At 40.8% G+C, this 19,512-nt stretch overlaps 1 protein-coding gene across 2 annotated transcripts in view; it reads right to left on the bottom strand.

The window, feature by feature from the left end:
• HMBS (hydroxymethylbilane synthase) overlaps positions 1-16,717 on the bottom strand; it is a 29,807-nt gene extending 13,090 nt beyond the window's left edge. The window contains exons 1-5 of one of the 2 annotated variants that reach the window (XM_060787486.2): positions 16,605-16,717; positions 7,957-8,016; positions 2,678-2,750; positions 2,532-2,581; positions 2,394-2,449 (exon numbers count right to left, since the gene is read on the bottom strand). In XM_060787486.2, the coding sequence (XP_060643469.2) occupies positions 2,394-2,449; positions 2,532-2,581; positions 2,678-2,750; positions 7,957-8,016; positions 16,605-16,625 (260 nt within the window). In that variant the 5' untranslated portion in view covers positions 16,626-16,717. Of the gene's footprint in view, positions 1-2,393; positions 2,450-2,531; positions 2,582-2,677; positions 2,755-7,956; positions 8,017-16,604 lie in introns of those variants that run through there. The other variant, XM_067470834.1, reaches the window with a different exon arrangement.
• Between the last annotated feature and the right edge of the window lie 2,795 nt (positions 16,718-19,512).

Here is a 19,512-nt window from a genome sequence, read left to right as displayed (position 1 = left end):
GTGACGGTTTTGAATAGTGTATTTTAATATTTTGATTTTTTTTTTTAGTGTTTATGTATTGTATGTGGATTTGTGTCCCAGCACTGAATGTTTGCCGTGTATATGCTGTGAGTCCCCTGAGTCGGGGTGAGAAGAAGGGTGGAATATCAATGTTTTAAATAAATAAATAAATAATCAAATATGCGGGGACCAGGAATGGAATACAGTGCCATAACATGCTAATGGCAATAGCAAATAGAGGCCAATGGGGCCAAAGGATGAGGAGGAGGAGGAGAAAGGTGCCAATTTAAAGGGTGTGGACAGGACTGGATCCAGCTCACTTTCCCAATCTGCACAGGTCAACTGTGCAGGAAAGTAGGCCCGTGTCCCTCAGGGAAAAGCATGGCCTACATTCATTGTATCGGTGGATTATAATCCCCCGTGTGTATCAGTGATAGGGATTTTAATAAGGTTTGTTTTGATCTCACTGTTTGGACCATGTTGTGCCCAGCCATGAAGCTGCAAGGAGAGGCAGGTCATCTATATCTATTTAAATCTATATCTATATATCTATGTATATATTTATATCTCCATCTATAGATATAATGACAGTCAGTGTCTGTTTGCATGCATTTGTGTGTGTATGTTTGTGTGTATGTATGTATGTATGCAGGTGGCAATGTTTTTTTCTGGCCGAGTCTCCAACTTCCAGAGACGACTGCGATCCCCACGAATGATGGACCACAGACACCCCCCTGCGTGACCCACTTTACGCCTGGTGTTGTTTGGGGGAGGATGGACCACGGATGATGGAATTTGCAGTACCTTCACTCCTTTTGTCTTTGACTTCCACAAACCACTGCGACACCCACAAATGACAGACCTGGATCAAGCATGGCACACAAACCATGACACACTTTACATTCTGGTGGGGTGTGTGTGTGTGTGGGGGGGGGGGGATTGACTCTGAATTCTGGGAATTGTAGTTCACCCAGATCCAGAGAGAATTGAACATAGCCAACAATGGATCTGGAACAAACTTGGCACACATACCCCACATGGCCAACTGTGAAAACTGCCAGGGTTTGGCAGTGATTGACCTTGGAATATGTAAGTTGTAGTTCACCTGCATCCACAAAGGACTGAACACAGCTGATGACAGATTTCAACCAAACTGGGGCACAAACCCAGCATGGCCAACTGTGAATACTCGCAGGATTTGGTGGTGATTGACCCACAATTTTGAGAATTGATGTCCAACCATATCCTTATGTATTTTCTAATGGGAGCATTCATAAAAAACAAAATCAAAGACTATTTTTCTCCCTAAGATATAGTCTAACTAATTACCTAACTGATATTACCTAACATCCAAAAACAAACAAGGCCTATTTCAAATAATCCGGGCATTGGTAGGTATCCAAGGTTGTATATAATAAAAGTCAGTGTTTGTATGTTTGCATGTATGTGTGCGGCCCCACCGACAATTGGACCAAACATGGCACAGAGAACCCCCATGATGCACTTTACGCCCATGGTGCGGTTTGAGGGAGAAGAACCACAGGTGATGGGATTTGCGGTAACTTCCCCTGTCTCCAGAGACCACTGCCACCCTCACGAATGACGGACCTGGAGTAATCTCGGCACAGAGAACCCCCAATGACACCCTTTACATCCTGGTGAGGTTTGGGAGAGGATGGGCTATGGATGATGGGATTTGTAGTCAGGCCTGTAGCGAGGGGGGGGGGTTAGGGGTTCAACCCCCCCCCCCCAAATGTTTCAGGATTTTTAAAAAATAGGTTTATTCATGAATTTTAACTGGTTAACCCAATCCCCATGCAAATCCCCATGCAATGTTTTGAGATGCAAAAAATTAAGAGTCCCTCCAGAACTGCAAGCACTATCTCAAGCAAATGTTGACAATTTATTCACACTGTCATTACTTGCAGCAATAGCCGATGTAGCGAAGCAACCACGTTGTGGGGGGGTGTGTGTGTTTAATGCTCTCATTAAGGAGGCCAGACTTGGTGGAGGTGGTTGACAAGGGCGGAGCTGCAGGCTATTGAAGGCTGCTCTGCTCCCTGCTGTGCTCTTTGCTTCCGTGTGAGCTAGGAGGCAGGTTTCAACCCTCCCTCCGCAAAATTTTCAACCCCCCCTGAAAATTTCAACCCCTCCCAAAAAATTTTTCTGGCTACGGCCGTTTGTAGTACCTTCACCGGCCATCAGCCATGGATCTGCACCAGTTTCTAATGGACCCACTCATAACATCCAAAAACAAACAAACAATGCCTTTTTCAAACAATCTGGGCATTGCCAGCTATCCAAGATAAATAATAATAATAATAATAATAATAATAATAATAATAATAATAATAATGCAGGGGGGTTTTGAATCCCAGGCACAGATCACTCACTCGTTCCTTTCCAAGGCGTTTTCCAGCTCTTTGGTGAAGAGGCTTTTCTCTCCGATCTGGAACAGGAAAGAGGACACTGCGGTCAGGGCTGTGTTCGCCCAAATGGGAAGGGAGGCAGGTACAAAGGGGACCGCTCACCTTGGACAGTGCGGTGTCCAGGATCTTGTCTCCTGTAGTTGTCATGCCGACTGTGGATGGGGAAGGAAAGGCAAGGCATCATTAGGTCAAGAGGCCAAGGCGGTCCAAAGGGGCCGAGCAAAGGGTCAAAGCAAAGGCACACTCACTGATCTCGAAGTGGAGCTGAGGATGGTGCTTCTGCAGCATCTCCACCACGCTGTCTGTCTGGATACGGGCCAGCTGCAAAGGGGGAAAGGGCCCGTATCAATATATTGATCGATGCATTCGGAATTTCCTGAATCCAATGCAATCAATAACAACAATAGCTGCATATCTGGAGTTGATTGTGGTAATAATAATAATAATAATAATAATGTATTGTCGAAGGCTTTCATGGCTGGAATCACTGGATTGTTGTAGGTTTTTCGGCTATATGGACATGTTCCAGAGGCATTCTCTCCTGATGTTTCGCCTGCATCTATGGCAAGCATCCTCAGAGGTAGTGAGGTCTGTTGGAACTAGGGGAAAAGGGTTTCTATATCTGTGGAATGACCAGGGTGGGACAAAGGACTCTTGTCTGTTGGAGTTAGGTGTGAATGTTTCAACTGATCACACCTAGAATGCCTCTAGAACATGGCCATATAGCCCGAAAAAACCTACAACAACCCAATAATAATAATAATAATAATAATCATCATCATCATCATCTTTATTTATACCCCGCCACCATCTCCCCAAAGGGGCAAATTACATGCAACCAAGCTCAATCATGCATTACAACAGAATAAAACCAAAAATACAGAATAAACAGCACAATAATTTTAAAAACACACACACATAGAGAATACAATAAATTGCAAGGGTGATGCAGATCAGGATCTTCACCCCTTGTTAACAGCTTGTTTATTTTAACTTTGGCTGCAATATAGGTTGTATGCTGTATGTGTACGTGTCAAGTGTGTTTGTTTTGTATGCGTATGTGTCAAGTGTGTTTTGATACAGACAATGGGCTAATCAATAAAACGAGCTGTCTATTGAATTGTCTATGACTGGATCCTCAAACTAAGGCCCGAGGGCCAGATATGGCCCTCCAAGGTCATTTACCCGGCCCTTACTCAGGGTCAACCAAAGTCTGAAATGACTTGAAAGCACACAACAACACCAACACCAATCCTATCTCATCAGCCAAAAGCAGGCCCACACTTCCCATTGAAATACTAATGAGTTTATATTTGTTAAAATTGTCCTTCATTTTAATTATTGCATTGTTTTAAAGTATTTTGCACTACAAATAAGATATGTGCAATGTGCACAGGAATTCATTCATGTTTTTTTCTTCAAATTATAATCTGGCCCTCCAACAGTTTGAGGGACTGTGACCGAGCCCTCTATTTAAAAAGTTTGAGGACCCCTGATAACAACAATATGATAACAACAATAACACTATGTAACATGCTCATGGCTGCCAATACACACCATAAAAATAGTAGCAATAATAATAACAACAACAATAACAACACATGTAACATAATTTGGAAAATGTCCTGTTCCTGGCATGAAAGTGTAATTTCCTGTTTAATTGTGCAGGCCTCACTTTGAAAGTAGTTGCTATGGTCCAGAAACTTCACTTTTGTGGCTGCCATTTGTAACCTTTCATATGCAATTTAGTTTGCAAAACCGCACCTCTCACCCTGGGGCCAGGGCGGTTTAAATTTCATATTAATACTATTATATTGAATTTAATTTAATTAATAATGAGTACAATAATGACTTGTACTCATTATTATTTATATTTACATTATATTATAATATTATAATATAATATAATGAATATTATATTATATTATATTTATTATACTCATTATTATATCTATCAGACATGGGCAAACTTGGGCCTATGTATATAATACTATATATTTTATACTATGTTAACAAAACGTTCTGTTTTTGGTTTGAAAGTGTTATTTCTTGTGTAATTGTGCAGTCCTCACTTGGAAAGTCAATATTATGCTCCAGAAACTTTGTTTGTGTGACACAAAATAGGTTGAATTGGATGAGAAATACATTGAAAAATTATTGCAAAATCTGCTATACCAGGATGTGTGGTTTAATAAACTTTTTCCATATTTTTTATGATAGGACCAATTAGGAAATGACACTCACAACACAACAACACAGCGACGACATCAATACTGTATTTCTTCCATTGTAAGGCTCAATTTTGAAAGATTTATTCCATTCTAAGACTCACAGCTCTAAAAATGGGGTGTATTTTAGAATTGCAAGTATATTGCAAGAATACGGTCCTGGAACTGGGTTGCGCCTTAACATCCATGGCGTCTCACAAAGGAAGAAATACAGCGATAACAACACCCACAGCAACAACGACAACTACTCCTACTATTTAACTTCTTACCTGCCTTAGTTGAAATGCATAAATAGAAAAGACACATATATTAAGAGGCATAGATGAAAAGACACACACGTAAGATTAAAATGCACATTAACATTATTTATTCATACTAATAAAATGTCAATTTGGCATTCATGCTTCAAAATGGACTGGGTCGGCCTGCTGGGCAAGACAGGTCTTTAATTCTGTTTGGCTGTCAAATCTCTTTCAGGTCTTTCCAGAGCCTATGGGCATGCCATGAAAAGATCCTGTGTGTGTGTGTATTGTATAGATCAGTGGTTCTCTCAACCTGTGGGTCCCCAGGTGTTTGGCCTACAATTCCCAGAAATCCCAGCCAGTTTACCTACTGTTTTGATTTCTGGGAGTTGAAGGCCAAAATATCTGAGGACCCACAGGTTGAGAGAACCACTGGTATAGATAGATTATACACACATACACACACAATAATAATTTCCTAATTTGTTCTGACCTAAAAACATGGGAAAAGTTCATTAAACTGCTAAAACTTTGTCTTGGGCCATCCTGCAGCACATTTGGATGCAATTTATCAATAAATATCTCATCACTGAGTCTCACCCAATTCAACCTAATTTGTGCCGCAAAAACGAAATTTCTGGAGTAGAACGACTACTCACAAAGGATGGACTGCACCATTCAACTGGAATAACACTTTCAAACCAGGAACAGAACATGTTCCATGTTACATAGTATTATTATTATTACTATTATTATTATTCATAATAATAATAATAATGTATTGTCAAAGGCTTTCATGGCCGGAATCACTGGGTTATTGTAGGTTTTTTCGGGCTATATGGCCATGGTCTAGAGGCATTTTCTCCTGACGTTTCGCCTGCATCTATGGCAAGCATCCTCACCTCACTACATCTGAGGATGCTTGCCATAGATGCAGGCGAAACGTCAGGAGAAAATGCCTCTAGACCATGGCCATATAGCCCAAAAAAACCTACAACAACCCAATAATAATAATGGTAACCAAGAGCACTGTGAAGGCCAATGCTTCTGCCATGCCTTGCGCGGGGTCTCTGTTCAGGGCGGGGACCCATTTGCAAGCTACAACGTTGATGGAGGCAAATGGCCGGAGGAGATAAGCCCTCTGCCTCTTGGGAAGGGCCCTATCGCACCCCCTGGTCTGCGGCAGCGCCCCTCCATTGTTCGGCTGAGCCCAGAGATACAATCTACCGCAACTGCCTCCAAAGCTGAGAGTAACCTAAGGATCAATGTATTATTGAAGGTTTTCATGGCCGGAATCACTGGATTGTTGTAGGTTTTTTCGGGCTATATGGCCATATTCTAGAGGCCAAAGAACATGCCTCTAGAACATGGCCATATAGCCCAAAAAAACCTACAACAACCCAGCCTAAGGATCCTTTCCATGCCCTCAATAAGAATGTCCTGGAGGAAAGAGTCGCTTGGAAGTGAAATATGCTGCCTTGAAAGGCGGGGAGTCTCTTTTCTCTGGAGGTTGTTAAAAAGAGGCTGTGTGGCCATCTGTCAGGAGGGCTTGGATTGTGCCTTCCTCAATGGCAGAATGGGCTCAGACTGGATGACCGTCTAAGATCTCTATAACAGGGTCGTTGTAGGTTTTTTTTGGACTATATGGCCATGTTCTAGAGCAGTGTTCCTCAACCTCCCTAATGCTGAGACCCCTTAATACAGTTCCTCATGTTGTGGTGACCCCCAACCATCACATTATTTTGCTACTTCATAACTGTAATTTTGCACCTGTTATGAATGGTACTGTAATTATCTGATAAGCAGGATGTATTTTCACTGGATCAAATTTGGCATAAATTCCCCATATGCCCAAATCTGAATGGTGGTGGGATTTGGAGGAGGGGGGATTGATTGATTTTGTTATTTGGGGGTTCGAGTTGTTGGGATTTATAGTTCACCTACAATCTGAACTCCACCAATGATGAAATTGAACCAAACCTGGCACACAAAACTCCCATGGATCTGGACCAAACTTGGCACAAATAGTCAATATGCCCAAGCGTGAACACTGGCGGAGTTTGGAGGAAATAGACCTTGACATTTGGGAGTTGTAGTTGCTGGGATTTATAGTTCACCTACAATCAAAGAGCATTCTGAACTCCACCAACAATCGAATTGGGCCAAACTTCCTACACAGAACCCCCATGACCAACAGAAAATACTGTGTTTTCTGATGGTCTTTGGCGACCCCTCTCACACCCCTGGTGACCCCCATGTTGAGAATCACTGTTCTAGAGGCATTCTCTCCTGACGTTTCGCCTGCATCTATGGTAAGCATCCTCAGAGGTAGTGAGGTCGGAAAAAAAACTACAACAACACAGTGATTTACCTACAACAACACAGTGATACAACAACACAGTGATTCCGGCCATGAAAGCCTTTGACAATACATTGAACGTCTCTATAACACTTTGTGACAAAATTTGAAATATTTTCTGTTCCTGGTTTGAAAGTCTTATTTTCTGTTTAATTGCATGGTCCCTATTTATTTATTTGAAACATTTCTATTCCGCTCTTCTTCTCACCCTGACTCAGGGGATTCAAGGCAGAGCACAGCATATATACGGCAAACATTCAATGCTGGGACACAAATTCATATACGCATACATAAACATTAAAAACATTTATCTCAATATTAAAATACACCATTAAAAACCATTCTGGTCATCAGTGTCAAATCTAATTGGCCTGGTCATCTTTCCTTACTTTGAGCATAGCTGCTGGACTTCAAAAACTTTGTTTTTGTGGCACAAACTAGGTTGGAACTCAATGAGATATTCATTGAATGAATGAATGAATGAATGAATGGTTTATTTATATCCCTCCCCATCTCCCAAAGGAACTCGGAATGGCTTACAACAAAACAATAACATAAATATAATAATTGTGCCTTCCTCGATGACAGAACAGGCTCAGACTGGACGGCCCTTGGAGATCTCTCCCAACTCTATGATTTTATAAAGAGCCAGGAAAGATGGACGGCGGCAGCAAGGGATGGCGAGACAATGTCCATACCTGGCTCTTCCTGGTCCCAACACGGATGATCTGGCTCTTCAAGCCGTTCCCATTCTTCTCCTGCAAAGAAAGACCGACAGTTACTTCCAGAGCCAAATAGTAAACCTTGCTATACGTTGGAGTGGACTAGAAGGCATGGAAAAACAATGAGAATAACAACCATGTTATTACTGTTGACAGGACTGCCGTGAGCAATTATAACAAAGACAGCTTCACTACCAAATGTCTGTCGGCAAGGAATGAGCAAACGCACCCAAAAAACCTGGAAGGCACTGAAAATAAATATACAGTTATGTATTACACTGGCCAGCACATGTTTTGGTGCCTGAAATGTTAGCCCTGATGTTGATGATGATAATAATAATTATATATGATAATATAATATAATAGTAATATAATTTTATTTCTTACCTGCCTCTCCTCGTGGCTCGAGGCAGGTCACAGCACAGTCAAAAACAAACAAATACTATAATATTAATTTATTTCCTATATTTATACCCCCCCTTCTCCCCCCCCCCCAGGAGACTCAGGGAAGCCATAATATAACATATTATATACTTATTATAATATAACATAATATATTAATTATAATATAATAATATATTATATATGACTACTACTAACAATATAATATAATTACAGGGGTCTGGAAGACTGAAAATACAATAATAATAATAATCCATAATAATAATACAGGGTTAGTCAAAATGCATAGGCCAATAAGCCATTCAATTGAATGGCTTATTGGCCTATGCATTTTGACTAACCCTGTATAATGAGAAGAACAAAAATATGGGATAATAGTAATAATAGGAACAATAATAATATAACTATATAATAATAATAATATAATATACTATAATAATAATAATGTAACAATAGGAACAAGAACAATAGCATAATAATATACTAGTAATAATAGTAACAATAATATCATAATAATATACTAGTAATAATAGTAACAATAATAATATAATAACTATATAATAATAATGTACTATAAGAACAATGTAATAATGGGAACAAGAACAATATAATAATAATATACTAGTAATAATAACAATAATAATATAATAACTATATAATAATAGGAACAAGAACAATATTATAATAATATACTAGTAATAATAGTAACAATAGTAATATAATAATACTATACTATAATAACAATGTAATAATAGGATCAAGAACAGTATCATTATAATATACTAGTAATAACAGCAACAATAATAATATATTATAATTATAATTTTTGACCTGCTGATTCCAAAACAGTCCCTAGTAATAATAGTAACAATAATAATAATTTTTGACCTGCTAATTCTAAAAACGGCCTTGAGGTTTTGGGATACAGGACATAATGCCATTGACAAGTCACCAGGTGCCTGCCCATTGAAAACCATGATGACCATCTCTAAGAAACTATAGCTGGTGCGGTCAAACCAATGCAAATTTCTGAATCAGCTCTCCAAAGAAGTCAATTAACAAGCCTAAAATACTAAGGCGCTAAGAAAAATATTGGGTTGTATTATTATTATCAGAAAGCATCTGCAGGCATGGGCCAACTCCGGCCCTCCGGGTGTTTCGGACTTCAACTCCCACAATTCCTAACAGCCTACCGGCTGTTAGGAATTGTGGGAGTTGAAGTCCGAAACACCCGGAGGGCCGGAGTTGGCCCATGCCTGGCCTCATCCCTTACCTGGCCCTGGTTAGCCATCCTTGTGCGGGAAGGGTCTTTGCTGAGGAGCAATGCGGGAGGAAGCCCCAGCGCTGCTTGCCTTGCCCTGCCTGGTTGCCCCTCCTTGCAAACCCAGCCCAACCTGGAGCCAGAGATAAGGAAGGCCACAAAAGTCAGGCAGAAGGCTGACAATGGGGCCCCTCTGGCCACCAAACAAGGGGCATTTCAGCCACGTTTCTGTAGGCAGGAGATCCTTATGTTGTGGACGCCATTGCCCTATGGCTAGCCACGAGGCTTATCAGCTGACCACGACTCTATGTCTTTTACATTGGGGACATGTTGATCATATTATTACAGACCTGGAAGGGACCCCTCCCGACAGATGGCCATCCAGCCCCTGCTTAATAATAGCAATAACAATAACAATAACAACAACAACAACAGGCGCCTAGAGCTGGAAGAAACCTCTAAAGGTCATCCAGTCCAACCTCTAATAACAACAATAATAATAATTTTGGAACATATTTATCATACTATTATAGACCTTGAAGGGACTTATAAAGGCCATCTAGCCCAACCCTCTTCTGCAAGATAGATGGTCATCCTTACAGAGAGAGGACAACCCTCCTGTTCAAGGAGCTCCACTGGCTGCCGTTTATTTTCCGAGCCCAATTTAAGGTGCAGGTGCTTATCTACAAAGCCCTAAACGGTTTGGGACCATCCTACCTGCATGACCGCATCTCCGTTTATGAACCCATGTGCTCACTTCGTTCATCCGGAGAGGCCCTGCTCGTGATTCCGCCTGCGTCACAGGCGCGTTTGGTGGGAACGCGAGACAGGGCCTTTTCCGTGGTGGCTCCCCGACTCTGGAACACCCTCCCAAAACATCTTAGACAGGCCCCTACATTGGCAGTCTTTAGAAAGAACTTGAAGACCTGGCTGTTCCGATGTGCCTTTCCAGAATAGGAAATTCCAATAACAAGTCCCAGAAGCGCTTTATTAGAATTAAGATTCCTGCACACTGCACTTACTCTATAATCCTTACATATCACCTGTCACATCAGCACTTTCAGTCCTGTACCCATTACTCTGGCCCGACCCAGTTTTATAGTGTCTTGATGTATTGTTTATTGCTTGTTGTTTTAATATTGCTTTAACTGTTTTTAATTTGCTTTAGGTTTTGTATTGTTATGTTGTGTATTGAGGCCTTGGCCTTTGTAAGCCGCATCGAGTCCTTTGGGAGATGCTAGCGGGGTACAAATAAAGTTAATAATAATAATAATAATAATAATAATCCAGCACCTGCTTAATAATAATAATAATAATAATAATAATAATAATAATGGAATCATCGACTTGGAAGAGACCCCTGAAGGCTATCCAGCCCAACCCTCTTCTGCAAGATAGATGGTCATCCATCACCTGCTTAATAATAATAACAATAATAATGGAATTATAGTCTTGGAAGAGACCCCTGAAGGCCATCTAATCCAACACCCTTCTGCCACATGAAAAACATACTGATCCCTCCCAACAGATGGCCATTCAGAGCCTGCTTAATAATAATAATAATAATAATAATAATAATAGAATCATAAAATCATAGATTTGTAAGAGACCCTTAAGGTCATCCAGTCCAACCCCATTCTGCAAGAAAGAGAAACCACAATCCAAGACCTTCCAACAGATGGCAATCCAGTCTGCTTAATAGAAGTAGTAGTAGTAGTAATTGTTGTTGTTGTTATAATGGAATCCTAGAGTTGGAATAAACCTCTAAAGGTCATCCAGTCCAACCCATAATAATAATAATAATAATAATAATAATAATAATAATAATAATAATAGAATCACAGACTTGGAAGAGACCCCTAAAGGTCATCCAGCCCAACCCTCTTCTGCAAGAAAGGGAAAGCACAATTCAAGCCCTCCCGACAGATGGCCATCCAGAGTCTGCTTAATAACAATACCAACAACAATAATAATGCAATCCTAGAGTTGGAAGAGACCCCCAACCCCCTTCTGCCAGGCAGGAAAAGCACAATTCAAGCCCTTCTGATAGATGGTCATCCAGCACATGCCTTATTATTATTATTATTATTATTATAACAGAATCCTAGAGTTGGAAGAGACCTCTAAAGACCATTCAGTCCAGCTCCCTTTTGCTGCAAAGGGAAAGCACCACCCAAGCCTTCTCAACAGATGGCCATCCAGCCTCTGCTGAACAACCTCCATAGAAAGAGACCAAAGTGACATACTTCACTATTTCTACCAGACATTCTATCACTGTCCATTTCACAAAGTACTATCCTATTTTATTGAGAGCCAATGAAGCACTCAATTGAGTCATCTCGGCTTGCAATGGGTATCTGGACTTGATGTCCTCCTGGAATTAGGAAATTGGGAAACGGCATTGATAACCCAGGAACAGGAATCATGTCATTCTTCTTCCTGAGCAGCTTCCTCCAGGACCACACCTTAATCAGTTGAGTCTCATCCCACTCTCCATCTTCCACAATCATCCATGGATATTGGCAATGCTCCATCACTTTTGGCCTTTAATGACATATCAAGGTATCAATTAACGAGTTCTGCAGCAAGAGCTCAGGCAGCGCTTCCAGCCCACGGGATTGTGGCTTGGATTGTGCAACAGGGAGGTTGCCACACTAAGGGCCCATTGCGCAAGAAGCCGCAGGAGAAGGAGCAGCTCTACATCCATGATACTGAATCAGGGAATGATAGAGGTGGGAGGGGCACTCAAGGGCCACCCAGCCCAGCCCCCCTTTCTTTCTGTCAGGCAAGAAAGGCACCACTTGATCCCTCCCAACAGACGCCCAGCCAGCCTCTGCTTAATAATAATCTAATCTAATCTAATCTAATAGATTGTTATATTCAATTGTTTGTATCAAATACCATATATACTCGAGTATAAGCTGACCTGAATATAAGCTGAGGCACCTAATTTTACAACAAAAAACTAGAAAAACTGGAAAAACTGGTAAATTCCAAAATAAAAATAGATACCAATAAAATTGCATTAATTGAGGCACCGGTAGGTTAAATGTTTTTGAATAAACAAGATAAGACTGTCCTCTGATTAAAGCATTATTCTAACCTTCTTCAGTGTAAATGTGTTTAGATATCCTTCCAATAATAATAGAGTAAAATAATAAATGTAATAATAACAATAATAAAGAATAATATAATAAATGTAATAATAATAATAGAGTAAAATGATTAATGTAATAATAATAGAGTAAAATAATAAATGTAATAATAACAATAATAAAGAATAATATAATAAATGTAATAATAATAATATAGTATAATGATTAATGTAATAATAATAGAGTAAAATAATAAATGTAATAATAACAATAATAAAGAATAATATAATAAATGTAATAATAATAATAGAGTAAAATGATTAATGTAATAATAATAGAGTAAAATAATAAATGTAATAATAACAATAATAAAGAATAAAATAATAAATGTAATAATAATAATAGAGTAAAATGATTAATGTAATAATAATAGAGTAAAATAATAAATGTGATAATAACAATAATAATAAAGAATAATATAATAAATGTAATAATAATATAGTATAATGATTAATGTAATAATAATAGAGTAAAATAATAAATGTAATAATAACAATAATAAAGGATAATATAATAAATGTAATAATAATAATAATAAAGAATAAAATAATAAATGTAATAATAATAATAGAATAAAATGATTAATGTAATAATAATAATAATAATAATAATAGAGTAAAATAATAAAAAACCTTGACTTGAGTATAAGCCGAGGGAGACTTTTTCAGCCTAAAAAAAGGACTGAAAAACTAGGCTTATACTTGAGTATATACAGTAATTAATAAAATAATTCCAAATAATAATAATTTTTTTTCTTAACCACCTCTCCACGTAGTTGACCACAGCATTGTTAAAACACGTCATCATAAAAAATTATACAAAGTACACATATTAAAATGTATTTCTATGAATAGTTTGAAATACTGAGCTGCTCCATAGTCTTCCATGAAGGAGAGATGCTTTTATGGACTGGCTGGGCAATTCTAGGAGATGGGAATCCAAAAGAGGAGACTTGTCTATTAAAACACTTTCCAAACCAGGAACAAGTTTTTGTTTTTCCAAATTTTGTTACATAGTGCAATAAAATAAAAGAAGCACACAATCCCAGGGTTGGAAACAGGAACCCCAAAGGCCATCCAGACCAACCCCCTTCTGTCAGGCAGGAAGGCACCATTCAAGCCTTCCTGAGAGATGGCCAGCTGACTTAAAATGATATAGAAATATTAAAATTAAGGGAGTGGCATGAGCTCTGGTTGTTCGCCCCAGCTTCTGCCAACCTAGCAGTTCGAAAACATGTAAATGTAAGCAAATCAATAGGTACTGCTTCTGTGGAAAGGTAAGGGTGTTCCATGCAGTCATGCCAGAGGCCACATGACCCAGGAGGTGTCTATGGACAACGCTGGCTCTTGGCTTAGAAATGGAGATGAGCAACACAGACTTAGAATCAACTACTTAGACTCAGAGGAAAACCTTTACCTTTATATTGGGGATATAATATATTCCCAATATTATGCATCTTGTGACCCAACCTAGGGATCACAACCAGATAGTGAAGACATCTGCCCTTTCGCTTTGCTACTCTGCTGCTGAATACGCATGCCCAGCGCCCCAAACCACTGGAAAATTATATTGCACCACCTGACTTCTGCTGGGAAGTAGCCGCCAGTAATGAAAGGACCAAGGCAGTGACATCTCCAGCCCATCCCCTGTTTGGATATCAGCCAGCATGCCAAAGCCTTAAATCTACAGAGATACTTGCAGGAACACCTCAGCAAGCAAGAGTCCAAAAGTGGCAGGCTAAAACCCAGAACCTCAATCAATGACTGATACCAAATGAGAGACTCCCTCCTGCGCACACCGATATATTATTATATATTGTATTTATTTATTTATTTACACTATTTGTATACAATATACAGTATATAATGATATAATAATAATAAAATACAAATAGACTAACATTAAAACAGGATTTATTATATTATTTTATTATATTATTATATATTGTATTTATTTATTTACTTACTGTATTTGTATACAATATACAGTATATAATAATATAATAACAATAAAATACAAATAGATGAACATTAAAACAGGATTTATTATATTAATATTATATATTGTATTTATTTACTGTATTTGTATACAATATACAGCAGTGGTTCTCAACCTTCCTAATGCCGTGACCCCTTAATACAGTCCCTCATGTTGTGATGACCCTCAACCATAACATTGATTTTTTTGCTACTGTTTTACTACTGTTATAAATCATAATGTAAATATTAGATATGCAAGATGCATTTTCATTCACTGAACCAAACTGGGCACAAATACCCAATGCACCCACATGTAAATACTAGGGGGGGGGGGGGGGAATTGACTTTGTAATTTGGGAGTTGTAGTTGCAGGGATTTATAGTTCACCTATAATCAAAGAGCATTCTGAACTCCACCAGCGATGGAATTGAACCTAATTTGCCACACAGAACTCTCATGACCAACAGAAAATACTGGAAGGGTTTGGTGGGTATTGACCTTGAGTTTAGGAGTTGTAGTTCGCCTATATCCAGAGAGCATTGTGGACTCACCCATGGTGGATCTGAACCAAACTTGGCACAAATACTCAATATGTGCAAATGTGAACACTGGTGGAGCCCTGGAAAAACAGACCTTGACTTTTGAGAGTTGTCGTTGCTGGGATTTATAGTTCATTACAATCAAAGAACATTCTGAACTCCACCAACGATAGAATTGGCTCAAACTTCCCACATGGAATCCCCATGACCATCAGAAATTACTGTGTTTTCTTATGGTCTTTGGCGACCCCTCTGACACCCCTTTGCAACCCCCTCAGGGGTCCTGACCCCCAGGTTGAGAAACACTGATATAAAGTATATAATAATAATAATAATAGAATAATAATAATAAAATACAAATAGACGATCATTAAAACAGGATTTTAAAAATTATTTATTTATTTATTTATTTGGGGTTCTTCTACCCCGCCCTTCTCACCCCGAAGGGGACTCAGGGCGGCTTACAAAGGCGAAGGCACAATTCGATGCCTGCATCATAAAACAATCATACACACAAATTACAACAATTTGCAATTAATAACAGTTCATGCATTATAAACATAAAATTACTAAAATCAATAAAACCTATACAAACCCAATTCCTCCTCTTACTTGGTCAGCGTTCACTAACTCATAGATCTAGTTCTATGTTCCATTTCATCAGTCCTGTTGGTCTTACTTGCTGATTGTCTAATTTAATTGCCAGAGTGCCCAAAGGCCTGCTCCCACAACCACGTCTTTACTTTCCTCCTGAAGGAGAAGAGGGATGTTGATGCCCTGATTTCCCCCGGGAGAGAGTTCCACAGGTGAGGGGCCACCACTGAGAAGGCCCTGCTCCTCGTCCCCACCAGCCTCACTTGTGAGAGTGGTGGGGTCGAGAGCAGGGCCTCCCCAGATGATCTCAAACTCCGGGGTGGGACGTAGAGGGAGATACGTTCGGACAAATACACTGGACCGGAACCGTACAGGGTTTTGTAGGTCAAAACCAGCACCTTGAAAATTCCCCGTTTAAAGCCATTGAAACAGGCATAGCAATCTTATAGACCAGGCCTGGGCCAACTTAGGCCCTCCCTCCCTCCTCCAGGTGTCTTGGACTACAACTCCCACAATTCCTCACAGCCTCAGGACCCTTCCTTTTCCCCCTCAGCCGCTTAAGGAAAGGGCCTCAGGCAGTGAGGAATGGTGGGAGTTGTAGTCCAAAACTCCTAGAGGGCCTAAGTTGGCCCAGGCCTAATCTAGTTGGCTCAGGCCTAATCTCTTTGGCCCAGGCCTCCTCTGCTTCACTCACCGGGGCCTCGCCGCTGGCCATGGCGAGGCGGAGGTTCTTCCTCAGCTCCACGACGCCGGTGCCATTGAGAGGACAAGCTGCTCCAGCAGGCCCCGCCCCTCGCCCGCGGCGTCACTTCCTGCACAGGCCCCGCCCACCTCCAGCACAAAGCCCCGCCCACTGGGTTCCTAGGCCACGCCCCCTTGAGGACACAGGTTCTTGCTGCACAAACTAAAGTTTTGGAAGTTTTTCAAAGACTCTTCCCATTTTTTATTTTTTAATATATACTCTTCTCATTTTTATAAGGATAGGAAATGATGACATTTGTTTTGGCCACAGTGGTCAATATCTTAGTTGCATCTCGGATGGATTACTGCAATGCACTCCCTGTGGGGCTGCCTCTGAAGACAGCTCTGAAATTGCAATTAGTACAATTAGCATTTTTTTTCTTTTCTTCTTCTTTTCCCATATCTGTTTATTATTATAAAATACAGGGTTAGTCAAAATGCATAGGCCAATAAGCCATTCAATTGAATGGCTTATTGGCCTATGCATTTTGACTAACCCTGTATACTAATAATAAACTTAATCATAAAATTATAGATTCTATTCTGTTATAGAACTCCAGTATGCTGATGATAACGTCATCTGTGCGCATTCAGAAGATCTTGTTACATCCCGAATAGATTACTGCAACGCACTCTACGTGGGGTTGCCTTTGAAGACTGTTTGGAAACTTCAATTAGTCCAGCGGGAGGCAGCCAGATTAATTATTTATTTCTCGCACTTCGACCCCGCCCTTCTCAACCCCCGAGGGGGGACTCAGGGCGGCTTACAAAAGGCACAATTTGATGCCAACACAACAATAGGATAAAATAATTAAAATAATTAGTAATTAAAATAATTAAAACAATCCATTATACAACATATTATTAGACAACACCGCGGCAGCCAGACCGGAGCGTCATACAGGGAGCATACCACCCCTCTGTTGTGTCAGCTCCACTGGCTGCCGATCCAGTTCCAAGCACAATTCAAAGTATTGTTGAAGGCTTTCATGGCCAAGATCACTGGGTTGTTGTAGGTTTTTCCGGGCTATATGGCCATGTTCTGGAGGCAATTTTTCTCCTGACGTTTCGCCTGCATCTATGGCAACAGACCTCACTACCTCTGAGGATGCTTGCCATAGATGCAGGCGAAACGTCAGGAGAAAAATTGCCTCCAGAACATGGCCATATAGCCCGGAAAGACCTACAACAACCCACAATTCAAAGTGCTGGTTCTGACCTACAAAACTCTATACGGTTCCGGCCCAGCGTATCTGTCCGAACGCATCTCCTTCTACGTCCCGCCTCGGAGTTTAAGATCTCCTGGGGAGGCCCTGCTCTCAGCCCCACCTCTATCACAAGGATAGAGGTGGGGACGAGGAGCAGGGCCTTCTCGGTGGTGGCCCCTCGCCTGTGGAATTCACTCCCCGGGGAAATTAGGTCATCAACATCCCTCCTCTCATTTAGAAGGATATTAAAAACATGGATATGAGACCAGGCTTTTGGGTAATCTGGCAGATAGACAAGGGACAAGCGATTGGACAATGTGGAACTGAATTTTGAGCTGGCAAATGTTGAGCACTAGATCGGTTTTTATGGATTATGTTGTATAATGGATTGCTTTAATTATTTTAATTACTGTTTATATATGTTTTATTTTTATCCTATTGTTGTGTTGGCATCAAATTGTGCCTTTTGTAAGCCGCCCTGAGTCTCCCCTCGGGGGTTGAGAAGGGCGGGGTCGAAGTGCAAGAAATAAATAATAAATAAATAAGACCTACAAGCCACTTCGTAGAAGCATACGAGAAGCTCGGCCTGTCATTGAACATCGAGAAAACCAAAGTGCTGTTCCAGCAGTCACAGGCCAACCCCTCTCCAATGCCAGAGATACAGCTTAATGGTGTAACGTTAGAAAATGTTGATAGTTTCCGCTCCCTCGGCAGACACCTCTCCACCAAAGTCAACATTGACACTGAAATTCAACACCTGAGCTCTGCGAGTGCAGCATTTTTCCGAATGAAGCAGAGAGTGTTTGAGGACCGGGACATCTGTAGGGAGACCAAGGGGCTTGTTTATAAATCTATTGTCCTCCCAACCCTGCTCGACACCTGCAAAACGTGGACTGTCTACAGACGTCAACATTGGCACTGAAATACAATACCGCCTGAGCTCTCCCGAGTGCAGCTTTTTTCCCAATGAAGCAGAGAGTGTTTGAGGACCAAGATATCCATAGGGAGACCAAGGTGCTTGTTTATAAAGTTATTGTCCTCCCACCCTGTTATATGCCTGTGAAACGTGGACTGTCTACAGACGTCACATGCAACTCCTGGAACGATTCCATCAGCGCTGCCTCCGGAAAATCCTGCAAATCTCTTGGGAAGACAGGCGGACAAACGTCAGCATGCTGGAAGAAGCAGCAAAGACCACCAGCATTGACGTGATGCCCCTCCGCCATCAACTCCGCTGGACCGGCCATGTTGTCCAGATGCCCAACCACTGTCCCCCAAAGCAGTTGTTCTACTCCGAACTCAAGAACGGAAAACGGAATGTTGGTGGGCAGGAAAAGAGATTTAAAGATGGGCTCAAAGCCAGCCTTAAAAACTCTGGCATAGACACTGAGAACTGGGAAGCCCTGGCCCTTGAGTGCTCCAGCTGGAGGTCAGCTGTGACCAGCAGTGCTGCAGAATTTGAAGAGGCACGAATGGAGGGCAAAAGAGAGAAACGTGCCAAGAGGAAGGCGCTTCAAGCCAACCCCATCCGAGACCGCCTCCCACCTGGAAACCAATGCCCTCACTGTGGGAGAAGATGCAGAGCAAGAACAGGGCTCCACAGCCATCTACGGACCCACCCCCAGGACACTGAACTTGGAGGACCATCATCCT

Source organism: Anolis sagrei, chromosome 7, assembly GCF_037176765.1.
Source record: "Anolis sagrei isolate rAnoSag1 chromosome 7, rAnoSag1.mat, whole genome shotgun sequence".
In the NCBI taxonomy this organism is placed as follows: Eukaryota; Metazoa; Chordata; class Lepidosauria; order Squamata; family Dactyloidae; genus Anolis; species Anolis sagrei.
This window is presented reverse-complemented; position numbering and strand designations above follow the sequence as displayed.